At 36.2% G+C, this 27,825-nt stretch overlaps 2 protein-coding genes across 2 annotated transcripts; one reads left to right on the plus strand and one right to left on the minus strand.

Moving 5' to 3' along the window:
- The first annotated feature begins 8,837 nt into the window (after positions 1 to 8,837).
- LOC129005413 (EARP-interacting protein homolog) lies at positions 8,838 to 14,172 on the plus strand. Its single transcript, XM_054434300.1, has 8 exons — positions 8,838 to 9,224; positions 9,938 to 10,072; positions 10,207 to 10,416; positions 10,558 to 10,681; positions 11,224 to 11,374; positions 11,856 to 11,996; positions 12,612 to 12,720; positions 14,003 to 14,172. The coding sequence occupies exons 1-8, from the start codon at positions 9,177 to 9,179 to the stop codon at positions 14,168 to 14,170; spliced, it is 1,086 nt and encodes a 361-aa protein (XP_054290275.1). The 5' UTR covers positions 8,838 to 9,176; the 3' UTR covers positions 14,171 to 14,172.
- Positions 14,173 to 18,486: 4,314 nt separating this feature from the next.
- LOC129005419 (DNA fragmentation factor subunit beta-like) lies at positions 18,487 to 27,719 on the minus strand. The gene is made up of 7 exons (XM_054434307.1): positions 27,445 to 27,719; positions 25,667 to 25,984; positions 25,302 to 25,431; positions 22,936 to 23,130; positions 21,932 to 22,304; positions 19,475 to 19,690; positions 18,487 to 18,840 (listed from the first exon to the last, which is right to left on the minus strand). The coding sequence occupies exons 2-7, from the start codon at positions 25,778 to 25,780 to the stop codon at positions 18,771 to 18,773; spliced, it is 1,098 nt and encodes a 365-aa protein (XP_054290282.1). The 5' UTR covers positions 25,781 to 25,984; positions 27,445 to 27,719; the 3' UTR covers positions 18,487 to 18,770.
- Positions 27,720 to 27,825: the final 106 nt, after the last annotated feature.

A 27,825-nucleotide genomic window follows, 5' to 3' on the forward strand; every position in this document is an offset into this window, starting at 1 on the left:
TTATCAGTTCCAAAATGCTCCGAACAGAAGTCCCTTATAATTTGACAAAAATCCGGTGTACCACTCCACTTTAGTCCTCTAAACACGAGATTATTTCGCCGCGAACGACTCTCTAGGTCATTTATTCTAGCAATCAACCTCGAGTTCTGGGTCTTTAATGAGTCTATGTCTTCATTTATTTTATCACATCCCTTACTAAGGTTACTAACCTCCATCGATAAGGTGACTAAATCCTGCTTGGAAGCTAGATTAGCGAGTTTTTGGTCTAGTAGTCTACTTATGTTATCATTTAGTCCCTCTAACAATTGACCCATAGTCAAACTGCTTACCGCTACACTATCCATATCGCACGTCAATCTAGCACGCCTGTCAGGGTTTGTGTTCGATTCCAACTCTGGTGAACTAGAGTATCTATGTCGTTTAAATCTACGAGGAGTAAAATAATCACTGATTTTGCGGTCGGACATATAACCTCAAAATGTCTGTCACCACGTGGTGTCCTCACTGCTCCACTCGCCCGCACAGACCCGCTCGGCCGCACCACCACAACGCACCACAATATGTCGATTATTTACCTCGGCACACGATTAGCTTCGGGCTGATAGCTAATTAATCTTATGCGGACACTAAATAATCTTTTAAACACAAAATTAAGTCTTCTAACGTCAATAAATCCACTAAAACTGCTAGAAATGTGGGAGCTGTCGTACCAGTAGTCTTAATCACATGCAGTCAGTGCTGCCAACCATTTATGTAGAAATATGTGCATGATTTAGAAAGTCCTGGAAAACTGTAATATATTGCAGACTTTTCAGAGAGGTTACTTCGATGTATTCATTCAGCTTAGTGAAAACATAATATAGATATGTATACAAATAAGAACTTCAACTCTTAGAGAGCCTTTGAATGTTATTAGACTAACAAAAAGGGTTATGCATGTTTACTAGCGCTACTCAGCAACAAAAACCATTTAATTTATCTCTAAAATATATATTCTTAAGGTGCACTGAGCAGTAGCCTAAAAATTCGATGTAACTTACCCTTATAATATAGTTACAAAATGCTCATACTCGCATTGTGACATTTATAATTCGGCTTATAATTCTCCAACAGAAAATTCATCAGCAGAAGAATTTTATTGTACTCTTACCGTTTCTAATAACATCCAAACACAGAAACCTTGCCTAAAATGGTACCTGTCTTGACAAATTATTTTCAGTGGCCTATATTACGGACCGTGGCCCACTGGGTTGGTAACATTATTGAAAATAACACGACGATTTTGGCTGTAAAATGGCCCATTGAGTAAATACTATTCAAGCAGCTACTGTCATGACAGAAAGGTCATATTCCTTATTTATAATCCTTATATCCTTATTTATACTAGATCACATCATTATTTATAAGATACGTTGATTAACAATGCATGTAAACGTAAATATTTACGTAACAGCCAATTAACATTATTTTTTTGCTTTTTGGAAATGCCACATTACTGTGTCATTCGCATTATTTGTTGCCAATGAAGCTGCACGACCATATAAATGAGGAGGCTCCTAACAATCCGTAGAGAGATTATATTGACAACTTTATGTAACTGATAAGGCTGAGACAACTAACTATGACATCCCCCATGTCAAGGAATTCCAGCTTTAACAGTAACCCCACAACCAATTTCTCAAAACTGTGCTAGAGGGTTATTCATTGGCACAGAAGTACGATATGAACTGACGCGACGTGACAAAGGAAAAATCAAACTTAGGCCGGGGCCACACGACGCGGATCATCCGCGCGGACGGACCACGCGGATGATCCGCGTGGTCCGACAACACATTGAATCAAATGAGAGTGGCCACACGGGGCGATCCTAAGCCGCCTGGGCGGATTGTCCGCGCCATGTCGCGGATTGTCCGCGCGATCATAAGCCGCGTTGGAGGGGATGACACACGTAGTCTTATGAGAGTGGCCACACGATACGGATTGTCCGCGCGGTTGGAGCTCATTTTCAAGCATTTGTAGTTGGTTTTTTTTAGTTTGTGCTTGTGCGTCTCGGTTTATAGGTGTAAAATGCTCGATACAGACAAATCAATAGAACTTGTTAAAGACAATGTGGGATTTCACATGTTGTACATTTCTCATGAGTATATCTTCCTTAGTTATATGCGGTAAAAGCAATTGAAGTAGCTCGTCAAACGATGCTATCTACATGCGATAGTAACAAAAAAAGACTCCGAACTATGGTTTCGCATGTGCTCGTAAAAGGTTTGGAACACAAATGGTTTATCGGTTATGAAATGATGGACCCAATGATTTCGTTTTGCCTTAGGCTCTAGCTCACCACACGCTTCTAATGCACAAACTAACATAAGTGTTTCGTCCATGACTACAACGAGAACGAGTGAATTAAACCATGTTAGAATCTCAGTACGTAGGCTGGGAAACCTCAACCGGAAGCGGTTTATCCGCTCCGTGTGGCCGGGACATCGTCGCGCGGCTTATGATCGTACGATCATAAGCCGCGCGGACGAACCGCCACGTGTGGCCCCGGCCTTACACTGTAACGGATATACCTCCCTTTGGAGTTAGAAAGTGTCTTCCCAACAAACAGATATTTTTTCAAATAAAATCATAGATTAATCTGCATTAGGCCTACACTGAAATCACGGAAGTGTTTGAAAAGAAAAGATTCGCCAATACGATTTTAATACTATTTAAACGTTCTTCCAAAGGAAGAGATACCATATAGCTTAATAACAACTCCGATGACGTAGACGTAATGTATGGGAAATAATTTATTCATTGAATGATCAACCATAATTGATATCTAACGCAATTAATATCATTATTGTTTTTACACTTACTAATCTTTAAACAATGCTAAATGCTCGAAATATGTATAATTTCACTCAATCTTTCGCAGTTAAGTTAGATAAATTAGCGTAAGCCTTGAAAGTAACCGTCGATTTCGACGGTTTTCACCTAGTTTATAATATTAGTTAGATATACTATATTTAATGATTAATGTCCTTGCCGTACCAGTTTAATTCAGACTTAGAGGGGTTTCCTTTGCCAATCATCATAAGGTTAAGTCCATATGTTTCCTACAAAATAGTAGCACTTCGTCACTACTTCGTCTAACATTCTTGTTCATTGTTTGTGGAAATCTTCATATTGGTGCTGTAGGTGTTCCTCATTATATAGGTTGATGACGATAGTACTGTACTTTTTTTATCTCTGTTTCTTCTACTTGGTGGCGTTCTATGATATCGCTATGTTTCCATGGTTAACAAATCGGTTCTTTCAATGATTTCTCAAGAAATGCAGTACTATGTCAGTTCATTTTTCTTATTTGGTAAAATAAATCAAATTGTCCAGGTTTTCTCGATTTTTTACATTGTAATATGTACGAATGTAAATTTAAATAGTAAATATTTAATTTCAACACAATCAATAAATGTACCCAATGCGTTTCATTGAATTGAAAACTAAATAACAGCAATTAAAATATACAGCTGATCAAAATGTAACAATTATGTTCTTCATAAGGATAACATGGGATCTTTAACAGCCTCTTGGGCAGAGCCCAAGAGACTTTTTCAAAAATGTAAGGCCAGTTTGCAAATCTACGTGACACGCTCTTTCCAATGAGACGTCATTGGATAAAATCGGTTAAGAAATGGCGGCGACAAAGTTTCATGTAGCGTATTAATTATATAGATTTTAAATCCATTTTGTGCTTATTTTTGAACCTATTTTAATTTATAAATACCTTCTTTTTTAAGCTCTACAAAACGGTTTAAAAATAAATTGCAAACTTTTTGTTTTAGGGGAAAAATTGAAAACCCCCATTTTTTACCCCATAAAACCCCCCGTAAACCCCTGTTCCCATGGTCCGATTATGCTGGTTCGCGAACTCGTTCGAATAAACGTAGGTTTACACGTTTTTACCAAATTTCATCAAAATGTGATCATTTTTGCTCGAGTTATCGCGCTAACGGATACCGGTACATATATACAGGGTGATCAACTCAAGGAGGTCACCATTGGGATATTAAATAAGGGACATTCCTTTATTTTTTGTGGCAGTTCAAAATAAGAGTTTATATTTTGAAAATGGCAGCCAACTTTGAAATTTCTTATGGAACACCCTTTCATGTTTTCGGATAGAACATGCAATTTAAAAAGTTGTTTATTTTTGACATTTTTTCGATAAACCCACTCGTTTAGGAGTTACAGCCTATGGAAAAAAGACTTCCGGTGTACATTTTAAATCATGTAGCTCCTAAACAAGTAGGCTTATAGCGAGAATGCGAAGAGTAAATAAGTCAAATAAGTCTTAAAATTGCATCCACATTCCAAAAAGACCATAAAATTAGTTAAAAATATTAATTCCAAAATGGCGACAAACTTGAAAAGTGGAAAGCCGTGCATTTTATGGTCTTTATGGAATGTGGATGCAATTTTTTATTCTGTGTTCGCACATTAACAGGAACAATTAACAGGAAAAAGTTGGATCAACAATTAAAATTGTCAACTGATCAGCCGATTAGTTGACTTTCGAAGCATTCCAATTCATCGACATATAAAACTAACTTGTATATATTTTATGTATTTCTGTAATTGACGTAACCAATGCATAACTTATGTAAATCTGGTTAAATAAATCACTTATGACTTTAGAGTAAAATACCCCCGCCGCAGCAAACCTGCATACTAAGCGAATTTCCATTTGCCTAACTGGATTTACACTAAAATGTCTCCTTTAAAATATCACGTAAACTATCGTACGTAACTCGTCCAAAATGTGTGTACCGGACTCGTATGGTAATCCCGTACTCGACTTCGTCTCGCACGGAAACGACCACACTCGTCCGGTAAACACACTTATTTTCAGGACTAGTAACGTAATTGAGCGAAGCGAGCGGAGCGAGCGTAGCTCACTTTCCCTCACTTTGTAACTTCTTTGTAAGAGCATCAGAATGTAATGGCTTGACCAATTGATATGAAATTTGGCCAAAAGCTAAAGAATACTGAGCACAATGTTTTGGTAAAAAAATATTTGCAAATTTCCTTCTGGATTTTATTTTACGGGTCACGCAATTTCGCTTGTTATTTTAATGTAAGTTGAAAGAAAAAATATATTGGGTTTATGACATATGGGTTTATCTTGTTTTATTTAATTAAGATAAACATATGTTAATTGTTTGTAACTGTTTTGTTTACATTTCAATGTTTACTTTCATCCTAGGTTAAAGTTAGTTTATCAATGGAAGTAACAGTTTTGCTATATTTGTTTTGAGCATGGCTCAAAGACCACGTCGTAATATTGGTCGTCGCACCAATAATGCAAATATTGTAAGATAGTGGCGTCGTGAACAAGAAGAACCAGATGAAGCAGTGGCGGAAGAAGCTGATAATGATAGGCAGTTAGCTAATCAATTCCAAAATGAATTAGATGCACTACAATTTTATACTTGCACTAACTGTCATCGCCAACAACTAACAGCTTCAAACCAAACACCGTTTTGTTCGCGTTGTCGTTCAAATGCAACTAAATTCACGGCGTTAAATAATATAGATGAGTCAAGTGTCTCGAACGAATTAAGACCTGACGATTGTAGAACAAATGTTGATTGCACGAGTACATCCTGCTATGCCCATTTACAAAGTAGGAGTACAAGCAAATAGTCAGGATGGCCAGTTTCACTACAAAGGTACAGTATGAACTATCAGATAAATTTGTAATTCTTTAGAACTTAAATAATATCGGGCAGCAAACGGTGAATCTGTTGAAAGGGAACATATTGAAGGGTGTTCGCTGCTTTAGCCATTGACAATCTTTAAATAATGCTTCGCTCATTTATGCGTCTAAAGTGTAACGGCAGACCACCCTAGTATACTATTACCGTGTACTTAGTCAGCTGTTGAAATAAACAGCTAATTTCAGCGGCCTATTTTATAAAAAAAAAATCTAATTTATGTTCTGTCCTAAATAAATTGTGTCGCACGAAAATCCCGTACTCGGCTACGCCTTCGATAAAACACCTTACCGCTTACCGGGCTAGTAACGTAATACAGTAGGCATATACTATTATTTTCTTTATACCTACTGCATTTAGATAAGGCGTTTAAGTTCCTTAAGCAGCCAAACAGTTTACAGGTGGTTCTGATGTGTGTTTCTAAATACTGCAACAACTCTATGATTTATTTTAAATACCCCCGTAGCAAACCTGCAGACTAAACGAATTTCCATTTGCTTGATTGGATTTACACTATCTCCTTAAAATATCACAAAATTATTCCCTATTTCAATATTGCATTAGTTTAACAAGTACTTAGGTAGGCCTATGTTGTAACAGGGAGGGTTTTAAAGTTTTTTTTTTTTAATATTATTACATGTAGGTAGTTTAGTATGAAATAAATGCATTTTCAAATTTTGATCAAAAGATGTTCATAAACAAGCTAACTATAACAGTTTACTTATTCTCCATAAGAATAACATAGGGATTTTAAATTTAAAACTGTTTGAGTTTTCTCCGTAACCATTAGGCAACTGTTTGCGCATAATAATGCTTCAATATACTAAATAATTTGTTTTTAAGCTCTACAAAATAGTTTGGAAAGAAATTATTGCAAAATTTTATGTTGTCATTGCTTTTAATGGATCGCCATATTGGCAATGGAATGGTTAACAAAAGAATCAAAGCATCTGCAGAGGCAAATTAACGCAGTTTTTTCATTTCCTCATTTCCGGTGTAAGTTGCTGATACAAATGTACTACAACTCATTTAATATTTCAAAGTGTAACAGTGAACAACGTAAAATTGTTATTTGGGTTAATCTGTTTTAACACTAAGCTAGCAAGTTAAATGAAAAAAACTATGTACTATATCATTATAATTTCAAATAAATGTATGATTGAAAAAACTTGGATGGATACCATAATCATCCTCTATCAAAGTTAGGCCTAGGTAGCACATTTTAACTACCTTCTTACACGAAAAAAAACAGTCAATAAATCATAATACAAGTGCGACAAATGTCAAATTATTTTAAGCCTTCAAACGGCAGAACACATATTATATACACAAGATAGTTGAGATAGCATTGACAAATTTGAAGGAGACTGCAAGCGCAGTGAATAGAAGTCGTTCGGAGTTTAAAAAAGAACGACTCTCATTATACTCAACCGATCTGTTCAGCAAGAGCTGTTCACCTTCAATTTGAATCTCCCGCTCTTTGTCGATCTGTTTTGCTTGTCGACATTTTGCGTGTCGATAAAGTGGGAAAATTTACACAACCGTCCCACATAACAGACATCCCACATAACCGACATCCCACTTTACAGACATCCCATATTACCGACACTGTCGACATTTTGAGTTGTCGACATTATGGGACTATTTCAGTGTCGATCTTTTGGGATGTCGATAAACTGGGACCCCACGATTGAAATCACGTCTTGGATATTTTTCACTGATACTTGAAAATCAATGTGGTAACTGATACTCCAAGGCGTCTAGTATCAGTGATTAACGGTACTACCCGTGGTCCGTATCACTCCGCTATTTTTCCTCGGCAAGAAATGTGCTCCGCGTTTTGAGAATATAGTTCCGTATTTTTAAAAGTATTATTCACATGGCCAAAATGTAAACAACTCTGTGGAGGGATCTTTAAAGGCTTCTGGGGCAGAGCCCTAAGGGATTTTGCTTAGTTTTTCTTTTGATAACTCATCTACAGACCAAGACCTTTCTTTGGACACCCCTACCAAGTTCCTACGCCCATCCGTTCTCTCAAATTAGTAGGGACAAAGTTTCCAATTAAATATTTAAATTCCCCAATGTTAATCTTATGGGAGTAAATCCAACTTTGATGGCCTGTGGGGCAAAGCCCGAGGATTTTTATTACAGGAAATGGTGAAAGGGGCGTCTACACAAAAAATACTTTATTTTGACACGTCGACACGTCGTTTGTAAATATCCGTCCATTATTAACGGAGGAGTAGTGTTTCGTAGAAATCGCCTTCACGTATTATACAGAGTGTTTTTTTTAAAAACTTGCATCTTTATTTATGTAAAAACCGCAATAGATAGAAATATGCAGAGTGCGGGAATCATCTATTGACGTAGGGGGCCCAATTGTTTTGAATTCAACGTTATATTCACATTCCCCCCTTTCCACCCCTGCCACCAACTTATTTTTTTAAAATAGCAAGGTACCCCTTGTGACATATCAAATGAAAAAGCATGAAAAAAGAAAATTTTTGGTGAAATTTATTTTTCATTTGATATGTCACAAGGGCGGGTACCTTGCTATTAAAAAACAAGTTATGGGTAGGGGAAAAGGGGAGGGATTATCTCACAAATTCATGGGCCGATTTAAAATTTTTTTAAAAAATTTTTTTGTCATGCTCTTTTATTTGATATGTCACAAGGGGTACCTTGCTATTAAAAAAAAATTAAGTTCCGGGGAAGGGGGGGGGGGAAATATCTCGAAAATTTATGAACCGATTTTCAATTTTTTTTTACTTACACAACCGTGAAAATATATGTTTAATTCCGCGTTTAATCCATCGAGCTGATGTCGCGAAACTCAAAAGTTCGTGGCCGGAATTTTACCCCCTGGTTTGTGACGTCTATTTTGCCCAGGGGGTAAAAATCTGCTACCCCTAAATAAGGTACAAAATAGAGTTTTAGACACTAGCGCAACCTGTGACTGGCTCACACAACTACATTCCTTTTTAGTAAAAAATTGGCGACAGCTGATCCATAGATGGGATGTCTTCTTCTGTATCCAATAGTCAAAGTCAATGCTACTACTGTCACTGTACTGTCACTTTGTCGTCTTGGCAACTTGTCATGTCGTGTATGTGTGTGTTGTGTAGTTGATATTATTTCAGTTCAGTATTTAGCAAAGATTTTCTTAACAGTACCAGTGCTTGTTAAACTTGTTAGTTTTTTTTTATGATCTATCTAAGTCGACGATGACGTTTAACACTTGCTTCTTTGAAGTTATTTTTTAAAATTACAATAACAACGATTGAGTTAGACAAGACTTAAGTTAGATGACTGTTTTGGTACACACTAGACCTATCATGTTCTAGGTAAACTTATATTAATGAAGGCCAACTAACTTAAGAACATTTTGTGTTTAATCTACTTTCTTTAACATTTCCTATGGAGGAAGAAAATAATCTTATCAGCCTATATGGGTTGGAATTCCCGGTGAGTAAAACTGTTTTTTTTTCAGCATTACTATGTTAACTATTCTGACGCCCCTCTTGTCCCTAATTGATGTGTTGCTAGCCTAGTGGTTAGCGTCTCGGACTTTGGTGCGGGAGGCACGAGTTCTTTTTTAATTGCATATCTTCCTCTAACAAAAGGCCGCAGCCACAATCCCCTTCGTCTGCTGGCCTACTAACTGCAGTCACTCCATGGCTGCAAACGTAGGAAATAACCAGCCAAACATGCTCTGACTCATCAATGTTATGCCATGGCGATGTTATCCAATGATGTACAAATTTGTCAAATGTAAAGTTTACACATTGCCAATCACACCCCTAAAATGTCTAGCCTATATAACTTAAACTTAACACACTCACAAAAGTGTAAACATTAGCAACGCAGACGCTCTATATGAATTACAGGGCTAGTGCTGCAGCTGACCGGCCGGGACTGCAGCGTTGCCACAGTATACTTCGCCGCACCCTTGTATTAGAGGAGGCTTGCTAACTAAGTTATCCACATTTCCAAAACATCAGAGTGTAAACATCAGAAGATCAGAGTGTAGTTTACCAGTGATCAACTTAATCTGTTTTAAGGTTGTTGAGTTGTATTCAATAGAAAATAATAGGCAATCTACAAAATCTGAAAATCATAGTAGGTACTTTCCTAGGCCTAGTCCAATAATATTAACTGAATCATAAATTTTTTTACAGAGCCGAGCTGTTTCTGCCCAGGTAGCTGAAACTGATGTTGTTCGGTTTCTTGTTGGCACTCAGACACTCAAGTTAGCCAATAACCAAGTACATCTAGTAGAGCTGAATGATGAAACTAGTGCTATAAATACAAAGGTAGGTAAATTAAAAGTACACTATTCTGTTGGTGAATTAAGTTAAGTTAGATCTTAGTTTGCTTCAGCTATTATTCACCAATAAAATTTTGTTATTTAACCAACTGACATAGTACGGTACTTTAACCTCCACAGGTGTACCAACACGGTGATGGAGAGATCTGGTCTCTAGTGGCGTCACCTAGTGACGCTCAGCTGATGGCTACCTGCTACAACACAGTGTCTGCGGACGGAGCTTGTGTGATGCGTTCGGCTCTGTGGCGACTGCCTGATTGTCCCGACAACTGCCCACCGTTGCAGCAAGTCTGCACCTTCGACACAGATGGACATGGGGAAAACATCAAGGTACTCTCATTGGTCTTATTTGACGATTATCATACACAAGTATTTCCACCACCTTCTTCGTAAAATAATTAACAAAAATCCTCTAGTTAAACTCTGAATTCATGCAGCCATAGTTTGTTTTCACCATGTAACAATTGACAGGTGACATGTTTCAATCCACTGGATGGCAAGCAGGCGGCTACAGTTGTCGACAACAAGTTCCTAGTGTGGGACCTGGGCGAGGACTCAGCTCAACTCTCCTCGGTCGGCACATTGCAGGCTAAAGGTATGTAAGTTTCATCTGTTTATGAAGGGAAATAAACAAGCTTTTCTTGATCTACGGCAGCTTTTTAAAATTTTTTCTTTCAGAGTGGTAGCAATTTTTTTTAAACATTGTTTTGGTTAAGGCCTCGGCCCAACTTAGATGTTAGGCTGTTAGCGTAAGTATGCCGATATTGATACAGACAAAAGGCGTTGAACCAGTATGCATGGCTTAAAACAGTTGAGCAAAAATTTTGTCAGAGTGTGTAGAAAACGCAGATATAAAGCAAGTTGGGGTCAAGTAGGCCTACTCTACAATAAGTTACAGAATTGTACAAAAAACCTTAGGTACATCAGAGACCAAAAGAGACAAAAATAGTAAAATGGTATATGCAAAACAGTCCTACACTTCCATCTGTCTAAGGGTCCTTTTTGTGTCTCGTCTGTTCAACAATGTCCTGATGTCTGTGTATCCCCAAATACACCAAAACACCACACTATCCAAGAAATGATCCTTTACATCAGCATCCTGCTTTCCTTTCCCAACTGATGACCAGTTGCTCTCAGGAAACCCGAAGCTGACCACAGGCAAGTGGAATCCTCAGCACAGCGGGCTGCAGTTTGCCACAGCTAGTGATACGAGTGTGCGGGGATGGGACCTAAGGGCTGGAAACAAGCAGACGTGGGTTATAGAGAACGCTCACTCTCAACTGGTAAGGTAAGTCAAAATTTTTAATATATATATGCTTTTAATACCATCTCTGCCCCATTGCAGAGAAACATTTATACAAAAACAGTTCAAAATTTGCATGTAACACAAAACTTAACGAACACAAAAAAAAAAGAAAAAGAGAATCAAATTGGTCAAACCCACATACTAACCATGCTACAATCTATTCCGAGAGGAGTAGGCTACCCTAGTATGCTGTCCAACAAGCACTACCACCTGTATGTACTTAACAGCCCTTAAAAATTGGTCAGGATTAAATTTTATTACTGTGATGGGATTATCCATATTCTTTAGAAAAAACAGTTAAGCCAAACCAGTTTTTATGTTAACTTAAACTATCCCCGTCTTAATATGCCTGGGCAGAGGTCGTTAATCCGAGCGATAAGTGAAGAAGGCTTGTTTAAGAGAAGGTCTATCGTGATTACATTTTCCAACTGTAGACATTATACAAGCTTGTGTTTACAACCAGGGACCTGGACTTCAACCCCAACAGACAGTATTACGTAGGCACGTGTGGCGACGACGGCTGCTCCAAGTTCTGGGACGTGCGTAGGCCTACTGAACCTGTCATCGTAAGATCCGACCACTCACATTGGGTATGGTGTCTCAGGTATGTTGTGGTCCGTACAGTTATGAAATACTGCAGAAATGTAGGAAATATGATGGCTGCAGAATCGTTGGTTCCTTGGGTGGTTTATAAGTTTTGTTAGTTGAATAATTTAATAGTCAATTTGTGAACAATATTATAGAACTGTGTAGTTAGGCTCCATTGCATGGCTCTTTTAAACGCATCTCGTAGGCTAGCCCTGTGAGTTTTGGCCAAGCTCTGGAAAAAGTTGACTCTGCAGGCTACTTTACAACTTAGCCTTTTAGCAAATCAGAAAAAAAAACTACCCAAGTTCACTCACAATTGCTTGTGCTTGTAAAATATTCTTTAGTTTACAATGAGCTGGTTTTTCAGTTTCTCTTGGTTAAAACGTTCGATTATATGCAAGATTTATTTACATCACCTTACATTGTCTTGGGTTTATTCAACTGTGATCATTTTTATTCTGAACCCGGCCCCAACCTAAACATGGGTATGAAACATCTGTTTCTATTTTTAGTTAATGATTTTAACTGTCATGAGCAACAAAGTGGGTTGATGCATTTCAGAGTGCTGCTTTGTTCTATGCGAGTGCCACTTTAGGTTATAAGAGGAAGTTATTGTATTTTGTCTGTCCAGGTACAATCACTTTCACGATCAGTTGGTGGTCACAGCCAGCAGCGATTGTGTAGTTCTGCTTACCAGTGTTGCGTCCATCGCTAGTGAACCACTGGACGATGAAAGCAAGGTGTGTATTGTGTTGGCATGGAAATGTCTCATTTGGCAAATTAATTCAAAATATCACTCATGTTGCACCAAGGTTTAAGTTTAGTCAGTGACAAACAAACCATTGCCTCTAGTAAAAATTTGTTGTAGTTGAGCGATCCATGATTTTTAATGCAAACATGATTGTGTTTTGTTTGATTTCGTGTTAGTAATGAGTTTGAATAATAAAAAATTGTAATCCGCTAAATTGTGAATTTTTTTTCTTAGTTCATTTGAGGTTATTTGTGTCTATTAAGGTACATATCAAGTTCATGTTATATATCTGATTTGACTTCATACTCTATGCCGGGTCTTGGCCTCTATTGAACCATATCACATCCTACTTCAGAGTCTTAACCCTTCCCGGACAGGCAAAATCGTGACAGAACGGGAAAAAAATATAGGAAAAAATAAAAATTATTTTCCTTATTTGCATTTTGTTATACAAGTATACATAAAATAAACACAATGGAACACTTCATACTGTCAAAATAATCATTTACTCGTTTTTAACTATGCGGATATATCCGCTACCCGTCCGCAGACGAGTAGAAATGCAGCGGATATATCCCCCACTTTGAAGATATGACCATGACAACGTTAGGCAATAAATAAAGAACAATATGTATACAATAAATAAAGACAACATAGTATTGAGCGCAAAACGTGGAGGGGGGAGCGTAGGAGAGGTGGGTGGTGTGCGGAGGGGGAGGTGCGGGAGTGGGGTAGTCACGGGAGAGAGGGGGGAGTGCGGGAGAGAGCGCAGCCATGGAGAGAGCAGGAAAGTGGCGCCTTGGTACCGCCAAACATCTGCTTACTGCTCAAGCACCAGCCAGTCTGTCTGAAGAGAAGGTGGACATATCCGCTTCCTGTCCGGAACATCAAAAACCATAAGGGGATATATCCGTCACCTATCCTTTTTTCGCCAAGGTTAAAATAATATCTTGTGATGTCGTCAAGGAAAATTGACTCTTAAAGAATACATAACACAACACAAAAACAGGAAACTAAAGAATACCACTAGGCCTTAGTTCACTGATGCGACGGTTGGTGACAGTGCACTGACATGAGTGCTTGACAACTTCGTAAATAGCCATGTTAAAATTATTTTAATGCCCTTGTGGATAAGTCGGAGCTGTCACAGAAAACAGGTATGTACATCAATATGAATTCATAAATAAGCTCTGGTAACACAACAATGAAAAACCTCCCACAGTGTAGCTATGGGAATACTAATAAGTGAGACTACAAAAACTTGTTTTCAGGTAAGACTAGACGATGGTGTGCTGGCAACTTACGACCAACATGAAGACTCGGTCTATTGCGTGGAGTGGTCTTCAGCAGACCCTTGGTGCTTCGCCTCACTTAGTTATGACGGCAGACTTCTCCTCAACAGGGTACCAAAGCAACACAAATATAGCATCCTTATCTGAAATGCCCTCGTTTTTCTTCTAACCAGATTCTTCCATTATGCAGTTAAGTCAGAAATATCATTGAATTCCCTCTGGAAGTGTGGCTATTATTGAGTTTTCGTGGTAGTAGTGTGTAGAGTAAGATATTACTGTCATTAGCGAAAATTAAGCTCCTCGTAATCTACAGGTTGTGTTAAAACAAACAAATTTGAGTGGCCTCCTTTAACACCCTGTCACCAGGTGTCACTATACAGGGTGAGTTTTAAATGAGTTCCCCCCATACTTTTTTCTACATTTCTTAAGATTTATGTATATTATGTGGTGTATACTTATCTTTATCTAGCACTATTTTGCGATTATTTTCTTAGTTTCTAAATGCACAATGTTAAAATGGGCTAAAAATTATGTTATAAAAAGTTCTCATAACTTTAGAATGGGTCAAGATTCTTTTAATCGGATTGCAGCATCGTATTCAGCATATAAAAGTAGTTTAAAACGATGGGTCACAACCCTACCTTTACATTTGAAAAAAAAAATTGTATCCAATATGGCAGATCCAAGATGGCGTCCAAAAATTTATACCCAGTCAAAATGAAGTACTTACTACTCTACAATGATCTGACGTGGTCCGGAGTTGATATCTTAAGAAATGTAGAAAAAAAGTATGGGGGGAACTCGGGAACTCATTTAAAACTCACCCTGTATATACAGTAGAACCTCTTTAATCCGAACTAATTGGGACCGGGGCTAGTTCGGACTAGGGAATAGTTCGAATTACAGAACATATTGTTGTTTTTACATAACAGTAGCTAGGGAAAAGTGAAAAATGCTTTATAATGTAAAATACAGAGTTTATTTATACAGTAGTAAACATAGGGAATAATCAGTACTGTAGGCCTACATTACAGTTGAAATAATTACGGTGCTTATATCAATAAATACAATATACAATAAAAACTACTGTACTGTGTACAGCAATGAGGCGTTCGGATTAGTGGACGCACGGATTACAGGGGCTCGGATTAAAGAGGTTTTACTGTAGTAATATAGGTTTGGTCATACCGTACCTCATACCTGGTTAAAACACTGAGGGTTAAGCAGGCTTTTATGACCACCATGTTAAAGTAATACTTGATAGAATGTACAATCTATCTTCCATCATGGCATATACCGGTCCAACAAGCTGGTTCGACCAGAACACAACTGCTATTATCAAGGTCCAGCACTTACTATTTGAATGAGGATGAGTTCAAAAACCTCTGTTGCTTTCATAAATCTAATGGCAACTTTTAACTTTCTTAAGAAGCATGAGGTTTTCAAGTTTTACAATGTCATTGCATACCCTTTCTTTTCTGTGTCTATTGTACTCCTCCAAGTTTCCAAACAGACTTATTATGGTTTTACTGGGTTTAGAGAAAGTACTTTCATATCAATTTTCAAGTACTGTTAAGGCAGACTTCCCTTTTATCCTTTCTAGTAATTTTGTCAATGCCAAAGATATTGTCCTTGCATACAGATACTGTGCCATGTTGTCTTGTAGCTGGGAAGGAACTACTGTATTAGCCACCAGTTTTTGTTTTTAAATTACTCGTCCCCAATGGCTGTATTAATCTGTGCTATGATTTAACACGGAGAAGTACTGTTGTCGTAGAAGTCGCATGAGCTAGCCTCTAGCCAGTGATCACTGCAGTGGAATGTAGTATAACTTGCCAGTCTCCAACCAGCTACATGTGTTCATCCGCCCAAGACACAACCACTGACTGTGTTTGGTTTGCGTTCATAAGATAAACGTCCACAACTAATAAGGCTATGAGAGCAGTTAGTAGCATTCTTCATGTCAAAAAAATTATAAAATACCCCTCCTTAAAAACATGTAAAATTCTCTGATTATTAGTGTTAACATCAATATTTGTAAACCTTTCTCTAACATGAAGGAGTTGGTGCTCACAAAGGCATCATAAAATAAAAGATAGTTCCAAAAATTATTGGATTTGTTAACATTCTTTATTCACATCATGGTAACAATTGCTAAAATAGTTACAAAATAAATATCTGAACTACAATATACAATACAGTTTCAATCTACTAGAGTACTAAATCAGATCTGGAACTTTACAGATTGTAAAAGTTCAAATTTGTATTATCTAGTAATTCTCAACCTAACTGGTTTAGTATTGTTTACAAAGGCACTTCATCTATTGGGTCGTGGGAGGAAAAAAGTAATATAAAAATTGAAATGAAACTAATTACGGAAGCACACTTAGTACATGTTGGAAATCTTTGAAAGGTCTTATATATTATATATATTATATCTTATATAAGTATATTAAAAAGGATAGTTAAAAAGTCTTAAAAATCTTAATGAATTTTTTAAACTAACAGTTGGACATCTACAATAAATTACTATACCAATCATAAATATGATACAAATCACTGAATAGATCATACAAAAAGTGAAAGCAATAGGTTTGACACAATGATAGTTCTAACAAGCCAACTTAATAAACTCTGCTAGTATCTCAAGTTTTCATGAAGAGCAATCAAGCTCTTCAAGTAAGACGATATCGGTTCTTGAAATACTTGTTTAAAAAGCATGATTACTTGAGTGCTCGCTCACTCCTAAAAATATAAATATCTTCACCATATATTCGTACTTATTTCCTAATGACTAATTATCACATTAATTTTAATTGTAAAATCTGTCTAGATTTTTATAGCAATTTGGCACGTTAACAATTCATTTTTTTATTGCACAATCCTAACTGTGCATTAAAAACTAAAGCTATAACATGGATATAAAATTGTTTATTCATTCAATTGATTCCTTGTAATGCAGAATATTTTTTCTACGTCTAGAAAAATACCTAATGTAAATGTATCAATGATTTACATATCTACAATACTCAACAGTTTTGGACAGTATCTTCCACCAAGAATGAAAAAATTCTATCAAAATAGAACAAATGTTTAAGCAATCTTCTATATACTATTATAAAAAAGAGGTGGTTGCTGTATGTGTGTATGGGAAAAGTAAACTCGAAAAATACTGGTCGGATTGGGCTGAAATTTGGCATGATGATAGCTCACATTCCCGATTAACATATAGGCATATTCTTATTTCAAAAAACCTTTCGGGCTCCGCCCCAGTGGCTCTGGAGTTTCCCATGTTAACCTTATGAGAAATGGAATTATTGAATCTTAACAGCTGTTTCAATGAAACAAGTTGGTTCTGTTCTATGATGATCAATAGCATTAAAGTTACAAGGATTACCAACAGGGTGCAGCACTATTATTTCTTTTACATTTATGACAACAGCTAATTTGCAACCAAAAGGTGAGTGAGCGTAGCGAACGAACTTCAACCTGGAGGCGAGTTAGCGTAGCGAACGAGCTAACCTGAAGGCAAGTGAGCGCAGCGAACGAGCTCCAACCTAAAGGTGAGTGAGCGTAGCGAACGAGCTCCAACCTAAAGGTGAGTGAGCGTAGCGAACGAGCTCCAACCTAAAGGTGAGTGAGCGTAGCGAACAAACTTCAACCAGGATGTGATTGAGCCATGCGAACGAGATAATCTTGAAAATTAAGAAGTTAAACGGGGCAAAGCCCGCGGGTTACAGCTAGTATGTTATATAATAACAATGTGTATTAATAATCAATGGTTGTTATTTAGAATTCTTTTTGAACCCAGTCAAACTATAGATAAAACATACTCCCCTAGTAGATCAATCATCCTTATGGAACAGCTAAAGCCAGTGTTTTGTTTAAAATTTGTTTCTTGTTATTTCAGTCATTTAAAACATCGTTTTACCAAATAAAACGATATAATCATAAACAATAACTCGTTTCCTAGTTATATAACCAAACAGTAAAGCCCAAATCATGAAATTAACCCTAAAATAAAAGAAACAAAATTTTGTTGCCCTAGCGATCAGTGTCACAGGACATGAACTAGACACGAAAAACCAGCTTCAAAATTTACAATGGGATGAGAAGTCTATTTGTTTTGGTTAGTCTATGGTCAGACTGATAGCTAGGATGGTCACTCACCTCCCAATTTGATCAATCAATCAATCAATTATTTAAGATGGGGACGCCACTACTATGTGCGTATTTTAACCCAAATATGAGTGAAGGATGAATGTAGGATGAGTGGCGCGATCTTGTAGTCTTGTTAGTGACTAAGGCCGACATATTCCTTAGACACAGCTGTTAATTAATATCCCATACAGCAAATGGCAACTCAGGGACCTACAGTTAATAGTGGAATCCGAATACATTTTTGCCTTGGTATTGATGAATTGGTCTAATTATCAGAATAGTACTGTGGATAGTCGTAGTACTCACGTTAATCCACACCAGGGAGTAACACATCCACAGTGCATGACTATAAATATCCATAATTCGTGACCTCCTAGTAGCTGGATTACAGGACGACGCCACCCGTCCCTTTGTATTTGACAGAAATCGCTCATTTACACCAGCGCAATCTGTCAGTTGCTCACTTCAACTATGTCCATTTAGATTTTAAAAACTGATGACAACTTTAACATGGGATGGAATGTCTAGTCAAAGCTATAACTTTAACTAACTCAGTTATTTCAGGTTCTTCAAAACCTAGTTAACCTCATTTTGCACAGACCAATGTTCGTCCTTCACCACATTCTTTCTTGTTTTTCGGCGAGTCTTTAGTTTTGCTGAAACAAAAAATTGAAGATTCAGTGGATACATTCATTGTTAGACATGTATTTATTAACCTTTTCCTTATGTAATTTATAGCATACTTTATGTAATATCCAACAATTCAGTACCTATACAAAATTGAAAGAGATAGCAGAATTTTGACAGTACAGGGTGTATAGTAAGTTTAAGTTAATTATTTTAGTAACAAGGCATGGCGAGTACAACGTTAAGAGACATGACCATTGATACTGATAAGACAATTCTTTTTAGTGATTTGAACATAAAATAGTCGGGCATACAATATTCTGTGCCGTAACAGTTTAAGCTGTTGTAGTTTGCTTGTATGTGGATATATTTTAATCGAATTGGGCAATTTTGTTCATTACTAAGCTATCAACATTTCTATAAAAAATACACCTCATTACCTTCCCTATAGCTGCAAACCTAACCTGTTGAAATTAATGTTAGACTATTTAGAAAGGAAATACATCTGACAACTTAATGGAATATTGTAGTGGGAATCTAGCCTGGTAAATGGAAATTCGCTTAGGTAGTTTTGCTGCAGCAGGGGTGTTATTTATTGAATACATTGGCTACAGCTGGTCTATGAAGGTGGGACGTCTACTAAGGTATCCAGAATCAACTTACCATTGAACATTGACAGTAAACATGTTGGGATCACACTGAGCGGAGTGGTGTTTCCCTTTGTCATGACACACGATGTGGACTAATCTGAGGTTCTGACTGGTGAACAGTAGAGAGTAGAAGTACGGAACGTTCACCTCACAATCCTTGTCTCTTTTGCAGACGACAAACTCTGCGGCATTCATCAACGCAGGAATGATGCTGCGCGACCTCTCAATGCTGCCACACACAGAAAAATCATAAGTTTCTGACGATAGTTGAATTTTGTACCTTTAAATCTGGAATTTTAATATTATATCTAATTTAAGTACAAATTTCATTTTAACTGCAAGTTACAGTACAGTACTCTAATTCAAATCTGAAGAATGCTGGTTTGATTCTAAGCAAGTTACCAGACCCAGACGACATTTATTATCGGGCTATCACACATTGAATCAATTAATGACACTTTCTAACAACAGGTTGACGTTCAGGATACAAAAACTTCCTAACCACCATTAGGCCTGAAGAAAAATATCTCTTCCTTGGTTGAGAATGCAGTCAGTGACTGTGAAATACTCCAATATTTTGTGTACAAGTATAAGGTTATAAAGGTTATACAGTAGTTGGTTATAGTTATACGGTAATAAAGTTGTAGCGTCAGCTGATGACATTGTCATAGCAACGAATTATGATTTAGTCTGGTTTTTGTTTTCTACAGGAATGTACACAAAAATTTAACTCTCGTATTAAACTACTTTTCTTTTACTTATTTTGGTCGTGGTTGTTTGTGTATATCAAATGAAATACGACCAAATAAGTAAAAGTTACTTTTCAAAATGATGTATAGATTTCTTTTCTCCATGGGGGGCTGGTGTAGCGTCAGCTGATGACGTTGTCATAGCAACGAATTATGATTTAGTCTGGTTTTTGTTTTCTACAGGAATGTACACAAAAGTTTAACTCTCGTATTAAACTACTTTTCTTTTACTTATTTGGTCGTATTTCATTTGATATACACAAACAACCACGACCATAAAGTTTTAGCGAATTTCCCAATAGGGAAGTAGCTATTACCGTAGGTGGCACGGTAAGACCTAAACCCGGGACCGATTTACTTTTTCATTTTGAAGTCCCCAGAGGCCAAAAACACCATTCGTTCAAATTTTTATGTATGTATATATATCTAATATATAAAATTCTCGTGTCACAGTGTTTGTCTGCAAACTCCTCCGGAACGACTTCACCGATCGTTATGAAATTTGGTGTGTAAATTCTGTAGGTATGCGAATCGGACGTAAACTATTTCCCGTTTCGAAATTCTTAAAAGGGCTCCGCCCCAGTGGCTCTGGAGTTTCCCATGTTAACCTTATGAGAAATGGAATTAATGAATCTTAACAGCTGTTTCAATTAAACAAGTTGGTTCTGTTCTATGATGTTCAATAGCATTAAAGTTACAAGGATTACCAACAGGGTGCAGCACTATTATTTCTTTTACATTAATGACAACAGCTAATTTGCAACCAAAAGGTGAGTGAGCGTAGCGAACGAGCTCCAACCTAAAGGTGAGTGAGCGTAGCGAACGAGCTCCAACCCAAAGGTGAGTGAGCGTAGCAAACGAACTTCAACCAGGACGTGATTGAGCGATGCGAAGAGATCATCTTGAAAATTAAACGTAACGGTACTTTCTTTCCATCGGTCTGTCTTAGGGGAAACCTATAACTTAGGCGATACGAAGTTCGCCGGGTCAGCTAGTATATATATATATATATTTGTATATACGTCCGTGAACCCGATAACTTGAGTAATTTTTGTCCGATTTTGATGAAATTTGGTTTAAAGGTGTAAAGTGGGATAAACTTGAATGAGTTTGTGAACCAGCACGATCGGACCATGAGAACGGGGCTTTACGGGGGGTTTTATGGGGTAAAAATTGGTTTTTTTCTCACTTTTGACCCTCAAAACACAAAAAAACAAATAATTTACTATATAAAAGTATTTTTGTTCGATTATTGGTAACGGAGAAAATTAAAGAAATTGTAAATTTAAAATTCCCATGTTATTCTTATGGAGAATATTGTCAAATGTTGTAGTTTGCTTGTTTATGGATATATTTTGATCAAACTTGGCAAATTTATTTATTTTGTACTAAGTATTATTTTGTATTGTACTATCAATATTTTACTCAAAAACACACTTTTTATTAGTTTCCTTGTAGCAGCAAACCTAGGTACTCGTTAAACCTAATGTTATTAAAATATATTTAACTGAAAATCAATTCAGACAAATGGAAATTCGCTTAGTCGGCAGGTTTGCTGCGGCGGGGGTATTTTGTTTCTTGTGCCCTCATTCATGTAAGCCTCACTAAAGAATTCTTAGGTCTAAGTTAGATAGTAAAAAGATCAAGATTTGCACTATTCCTTTAGTTAAACCAATAAAATGTCAATGAAGTTAAAAACAATTAAATTTAAAAAAACTTACCAATGATCAAGATTCCAAGTTGAAAAGACAATTCTTTCCTCTCTGCTCGTGTAGGGGTTGATCAAATGGCTTTTCCCTCCATTGTACAAACACTCCTTACTTTTCCAGACTCCAGAGCATTTAAACTCGCCAGTATCATTACACAGAGCTCCTTCAGCACTACGGTCGAAATAACAACCGAAATATTTATCTTTATTTAATGTTTTTGAGAGGTTTGTAAATATATCATCTAATATATCTCTAAACTCATTATTATTTGTGTATAAAGAGGACTTTTTCATGTCACTCTTTGTCTTATATAGGTAGCCTCGTACTCTTTCCTGACTTCGGCGGAACATGAACGCTTCTTTGGTGGTTGCGTTGGTTTCCAGACCTGTAAAAATGTCTTAATTAAACTCCTGAAAATGCAATTATTGGAAAAACCATGTACCTACATGCAGACAACACCACATTTATAGTACAGTTTCACTAACTCTGTATAACGTAGAGCAGAAGGGTGCAAAGTTTGAGAAACACCAGGTTAAAAAATAGGAGCGAAAATATGCAAAAATAAAACTGAGACATAACAAAGTAAACTTTTTTATCTATCATAAAGAGGTAGCCTACTAAATTTACAGGACCATAAAATTGCAATACAAAAATGTAGGCTAACTAATTTAAAAAACTATGTGACTTTTTTTCCAATAAAATTCTAAATTATGAGTGGTACTAAACGACAGATTGACAAGCTAGGATGCCAGCTAGCACTACTGTCGGCTAGCCTACTATGCATGTATTGTGTACTATCAAAGCTGCCCAGTTTTGTAGTAATAAATAACACCAGTATAGGTTTTAAGTGGAACTTGCTTAAAAGTTTTTCACTGGTTCGCCGAACAATTCCAACCGACAGGTTATTAGGTAACTTACTGGTTCGCAGGAATTTACTGTTGGAGAACTCAGAACTGCAAGAAAATAATTGACGATTTATTTTTTGAATAAGATCCCTACCATGGAAGCCTACTTACCCAAAAACCAGTCGGGGTCATCATCTTTTCTACTGAAAAATGTTTTGCAATCAGTGCTCTTTTTGTCACTCAAAACTTCAGCCAGAACTCGAACTTTTTCTTTGATGTTTTCATCAAAAAACTCTCGAACTTTTTCACCAGCCCGGAGAAAATCAATGTTGACATATCTTAGTGTGTTATAAATCAAATCAGCACCTGAAAATTAAAAAAAATTTCATTCAACATGTGAATTATTGGTAGGCCTAAGTTTTTTTTTTTTAACTTTATTTAATTTACAATCTGTTCAAGTTGAACAATTAGCAAATGATATAAATAGTAATACAAAAATAACTTGAAGAACATGAGCTAGTGATTGACCACTGTCAACACTAGCTAACAAAGAGAATTTTGATAACACTTAGCCGAGTCTGAATGGTAGGTCCAATATCGTATGTCGCTTCAGTCTGTAAATGATGTTGTGATTGTCCAATAAATTAAGTGCAAGATGATTTGAATGATTTTCCAATTTTATAATGTATTTTTCACTAGATTTTGTAATTTTTTCTTTGACTGTTCGAATTTAAAGATCATTGTGAAGTGTTCTGTTGGTAACAAACCAAGGAGCGTTGACAATTTTACGTAATAATTTTGATTTGTAACGATGAATAATTTAAATGTTTGAGGTACTTGCTGATCCCCAAAGCTGAATACCATAAGTCCTAATTGGTTTTAGAACTGTTTTGTACAGTAACAATTTATTTTGTGTACTGAGTTTTGATTTAGATCCAAGAAGCCAATTAAGTTTAGTTGTTTTTAAATTTAGATGTTGTCTTTTAGTCCAGATATGTGCCTTCCAATTAAGCTTTGCATCTAAGTGCATGCCCAAGTATTTTATTTCTGTTACTTGAGGGAGGTGAATATTGTTCATGGATACTGGAGGACATGTAGCCTGATTTAAGGTAAAAGTAATGTGTGCTGATTTATTTTCATTAATTTTGAACCTCCATGTTTTAAACCAATGTGAAATTTCATCCAAGTTTAGCTGTAAATTTGCTGTAGCCTCTGGGTGTAGCCAAACGTGACCCCCATTCTTGATGCTTTGCATTAAAATCACCCCCTGCAATTAACATAGAAAAATTAAATTGACATTTAGTATAAAATTTCCTAAAACAAACCTCAACTTTCATCATTCATTCCCTATTAACTAGTGGAGGCGTATACTAGACGTCAGATGTGTGGAAAGCTTTTTTATAACTACGGAATAAAATTCCCATATGTCTCATGGTAAGACCTAGACCCGGGACCAATTCACTTTCTTATTTTGATGTGCCCACAGGCCAAAAACACCATCTGTTCAATTTCATGTAGCCTATATAGTGTGTGTATATTTCTGCAAAATAAATTGTATAAAGATTATCCAATTTTGATTTAATTTGGTAAACATGTGAACCTAGGTTTATTTGAACAATTTCGCTAACCAGCATGATCAGACTATCGGAACAGTGTGTTGCAGGGGGTTTTACTGATTATAAAAATAGTTTTTTCTCAATTTGTTTGACCCTAGCATATATAGAATTTCCCAATTCCTCTCCAAATCATTTTGTAGAGAGAAAAAAAAATTACAATTCAGTAGGCCTATTTTTGAGTGTTTTTATAAGACAAATAAGACATTTTATTAGACATTTGACAAAATTACTAAATTTTGCAATAGGCATCGTCATATATGATTCACATTGAAAAACAAGCAACATTAAATTGAGCTAACATCACAGAAAAATCATGTAGGCCTAAAATCTAAAATTAGGCTAGGCTTGAAGACTCTATTTTAATATTTAAAAATTCATCAAGAGTATAAAATGGGTTCAGTTGTAACCAATTATACAATCTGTTATGAAATGCTCTTTGAGGCAAACTCTGAAAAGACAATGGTAACTTGTTGAAAAATGTTACACCTAAATTAACATGATAATTCATTGATTTACTTAACCTAAACCTTGGTTGATCTAATTTATGCCTAAATCTGGTCACATGATCATGTATTTCTTCTCTGACAGAAAACATATTTAAATTAATTTTGACAAACATCAATACCTCAAAAATATACAGGTTAACAATAGTCAGGATCCCCAATGAGACAAAAAGTGGCCGTAAGAGAGCCGTAATGGTAATCTGGTAAGAGGCCGTAATGAGACAGTAAGGTTGCTGGTTACGGAGAAAATAAGTTATTCTATGAGGCAAATGGAAATTTGCTTCGTATGTAAGTTTGCTGCAGCGAGGGTATTTTATTTTTGTTTAATCCAATCAGGGTGGTTGTGGTCTCAGAGCTGGTGGGTTTGAGTATGTTTGTGGAAATTTGGGAAATTTGCTAAAATCAAATATTTTCTTACCTGTTAAGAAATCTTCATTGTCCTGTTTTAAAAATAAGAATGATTGCGCTGGTAAGGTTACAAAATACTCTTCAGACTCTACTTCCGTTCCATCTGGTAGAAAAACTCTAACATTAGACTTTGAGGGAATCTGAAAAGAACAAGTCTTAAAAGTTTTATTAAATGTAATCCCATTGTTGGTTTAACATTTAAGTGCAATTTTAGTTTATTTCATGTGCAGGCTTTTCTTTATAAAGAATACTGTACTAAAATGTTGTTAAAACTTTGTGCTTATTTATTATGATTTAAATGTATAACAAAGCTCTGTCATAATTTAGTAGTTCCCAAAAGTATTTCAGTATCCAAGTACCTAATATAAATCGTACCTGTAGCTTTGTTCTCCCTTTATTGACCAACTCTTCTAAGGTTTTACAGGCCACTCCGACTATTCTAGATCGTTTCGCATCTGACACCTTGAATCCTTTCATCGTGCCTTTCATGGTGTCAAAAACCTGAGTCTCAAATATTCAATCTGATATCTGAATAAGACCCATTGATACCAAAATATCTCGTAAAAACCATAGTTCAGGATCCATGTCGTTTACTTCACTGCTGTCAATTATGAGGGCGAAGGAGTAGAGCAATAATGCTTGAGCCGTAACAAAAAATAGAAGAAAGCAGGCTGCATCAATAGCAACACTGATCTGGAACAAATTAAATACAACATAATAACCATATGAAAAACTATAAAAAAGAATTGGAACCAAAATATTTCATGACGCCTATGAGCGTAGGGTCTATAGCTACAAATAATGCAACACAGTTCTGCTAGTCTGAATCCCACTAATCCAAATGTATGACCAATCCATACCAAAAACAACTAAGTTATAATGTGTTCTAAAATATACTACCGGTAACACTTCAGCTTATCGCACCCAGTATTACTTTTCACAGTTCCACAGAGAATCTGAGTTATCGTGTTAAATACCGATATAGAGATTTTGATTGGGTTCTATATACATTACAACTAAGTTAACTTAATTTTATTTTACCAGTCACATGAAATAAATAAAAACAAAAAGAATAGGTCGCTAAAATATCCTATTAAAGTTGTTTGTTTATTTTATCTTAGGTTTGAGTTGTTAAAGCTTAATACTGGTATGCATCCAGGACTACGGTACCTATCAATCCAATCTTAAAATTTAGCTAAGACCGATTAATATGACATTAATTTTAACTTTGTCAATTTAGCCAGTAGGATATCAGAAGCCAGATTCATATCGAAGGTGACAGCTTAGACAGTAACAGGTATACCACTGGGCCCTGCAATCAAAAGGGGACAATTGTGTCTAGCCAAAAAAATGAATTTTCATTATTTTCAAAATTAATATTTTACCACAATTGGTGATGAGGATCATGATGTCCCTGTGATTGCGGCAGATACACAAGATTTTGCTGCGGTTGCAGGTGACAAAAGTGTCCCAATGGGGAGACATTCACAATTTTGTCACGATAGCGAGGAAGTACTAAATAAGGGACGGGAGCCAATCAACTTATTCTGACAAAGGGTCGCAAGTAAGTTACCCTATATCCACCAATGATGATAAGATACTTAGGCCTAGGCTACAGTAGGCAGCTACTTAATCGAAGTTGGGAAAATTCTTGGCCAATGCAAATTGAAATGCTTGGTCATAAGTTAGGCTGCACTTTACTTTACATCCTACACTCATTCGAATGAAAATATCAATCAATAAGTTAGGCCTATATCTATATTATTCTATGTACTGTATCATTTGGTTAGTTAGGTAAGGTTAACCTAACCCAACTAATCAAACGATATATCGAATGAAACAATCGATAAATCAATATTTTCATCCGCTTGTTTCATTCAAATGAGTGTTGGACGTTAACTAAAGTGCAGTCGGACTAAGTTTAGACCTTGGAATCTATAACAGTTAGTGAGTTAGATCCATTAAAATTCTTAAAAGGATGTTATATCAACTAGCCTTTAAAAAATCACATAAAAAATGCATCTTTCAACTTAACTTTATGGCTTTAGGCATATTAAAAGCCTAAGTTTAGGTCTAAATCAGACATAGGCCTAAGTGAGTTAACTTAATAGAATATTTCACTAGTTTCACCACAGACTAGGGTTCCCACTTACCTTCCAAATAAAGGATAAAATCATAATCCTTGCAAAAAAATGAAATTCAAAAATTCCCTTCCCAACCACATTGTAAAGTCAGGTCACATAAATTGTAAACACACATTTATGCCTATCACCATTCTGGAGTCAAGAACAATTTTCTAAATTCACGTCCTTTAGCTTGCCTATTACTTACTATTTTTATAAGCACTATGCTGAAAGATAAAATTACTGGAAAATATTCAATAGGTTATCCTTAAAATTGTAAATAAAAATTAAATGTCTGTTCTCTGTCTCTCCTCTCTCACCCTCCTCGTTCCGTTCTACGTTGTGTTGTTGTGTTTTTGTTTGTGTTATATGTTTATGACATTTTCATTTTCATTCATTATCGCTTTTGAT

This window comes from Macrosteles quadrilineatus, unplaced genomic scaffold, assembly GCF_028750875.1.
Source record: "Macrosteles quadrilineatus isolate MER2022 unplaced genomic scaffold, UCM_ALF_1.0 Scaffold_21__1_contigs__length_2333173, whole genome shotgun sequence".
Classification (NCBI taxonomy): domain Eukaryota; kingdom Metazoa; phylum Arthropoda; class Insecta; order Hemiptera; family Cicadellidae; genus Macrosteles; species Macrosteles quadrilineatus.

What these genes read in the sequence shown, in the direction of transcription:
- LOC129005413 (XM_054434300.1), top strand. Translation starts at nt 9,177, where the DNA reads ATGGAGGAAGAAAATAATCTTATCAGCCTATATGGGTTGGAATTCCCG. An exon ending in GCTCACTCTCAACTGGTAAG is followed by an intron (nt 11,375 to 11,855) that starts GTAAGTCAAAAT and finishes GTTTACAACCAG; the next exon opens with GGACCTGGACTTCAACCCCA. An exon ending in CATTGGGTATGGTGTCTCAG is followed by an intron (nt 11,997 to 12,611) that starts GTATGTTGTGGT and finishes TTGTCTGTCCAG; the next exon opens with GTACAATCACTTTCACGATC.
- LOC129005419 (XM_054434307.1), bottom strand. Translation starts at nt 25,780, where the DNA reads ATGAAAGGCACGATGAAAGGATTCAAGGTGTCAGATGCGAAACGATCT. An exon ending in TGACCCCGACTGGTTTTTGG is followed by an intron (nt 22,305 to 22,935) that starts GTAAGTAGGCTT and finishes ACATTTTTACAG; the next exon opens with GTCTGGAAACCAACGCAACC. An exon ending in ACTTGGAATCTTGATCATTG is followed by an intron (nt 19,691 to 21,931) that starts GTAAGTTTTTTT and finishes TGTGTGTGGCAG; the next exon opens with CATTGAGAGGTCGCGCAGCA.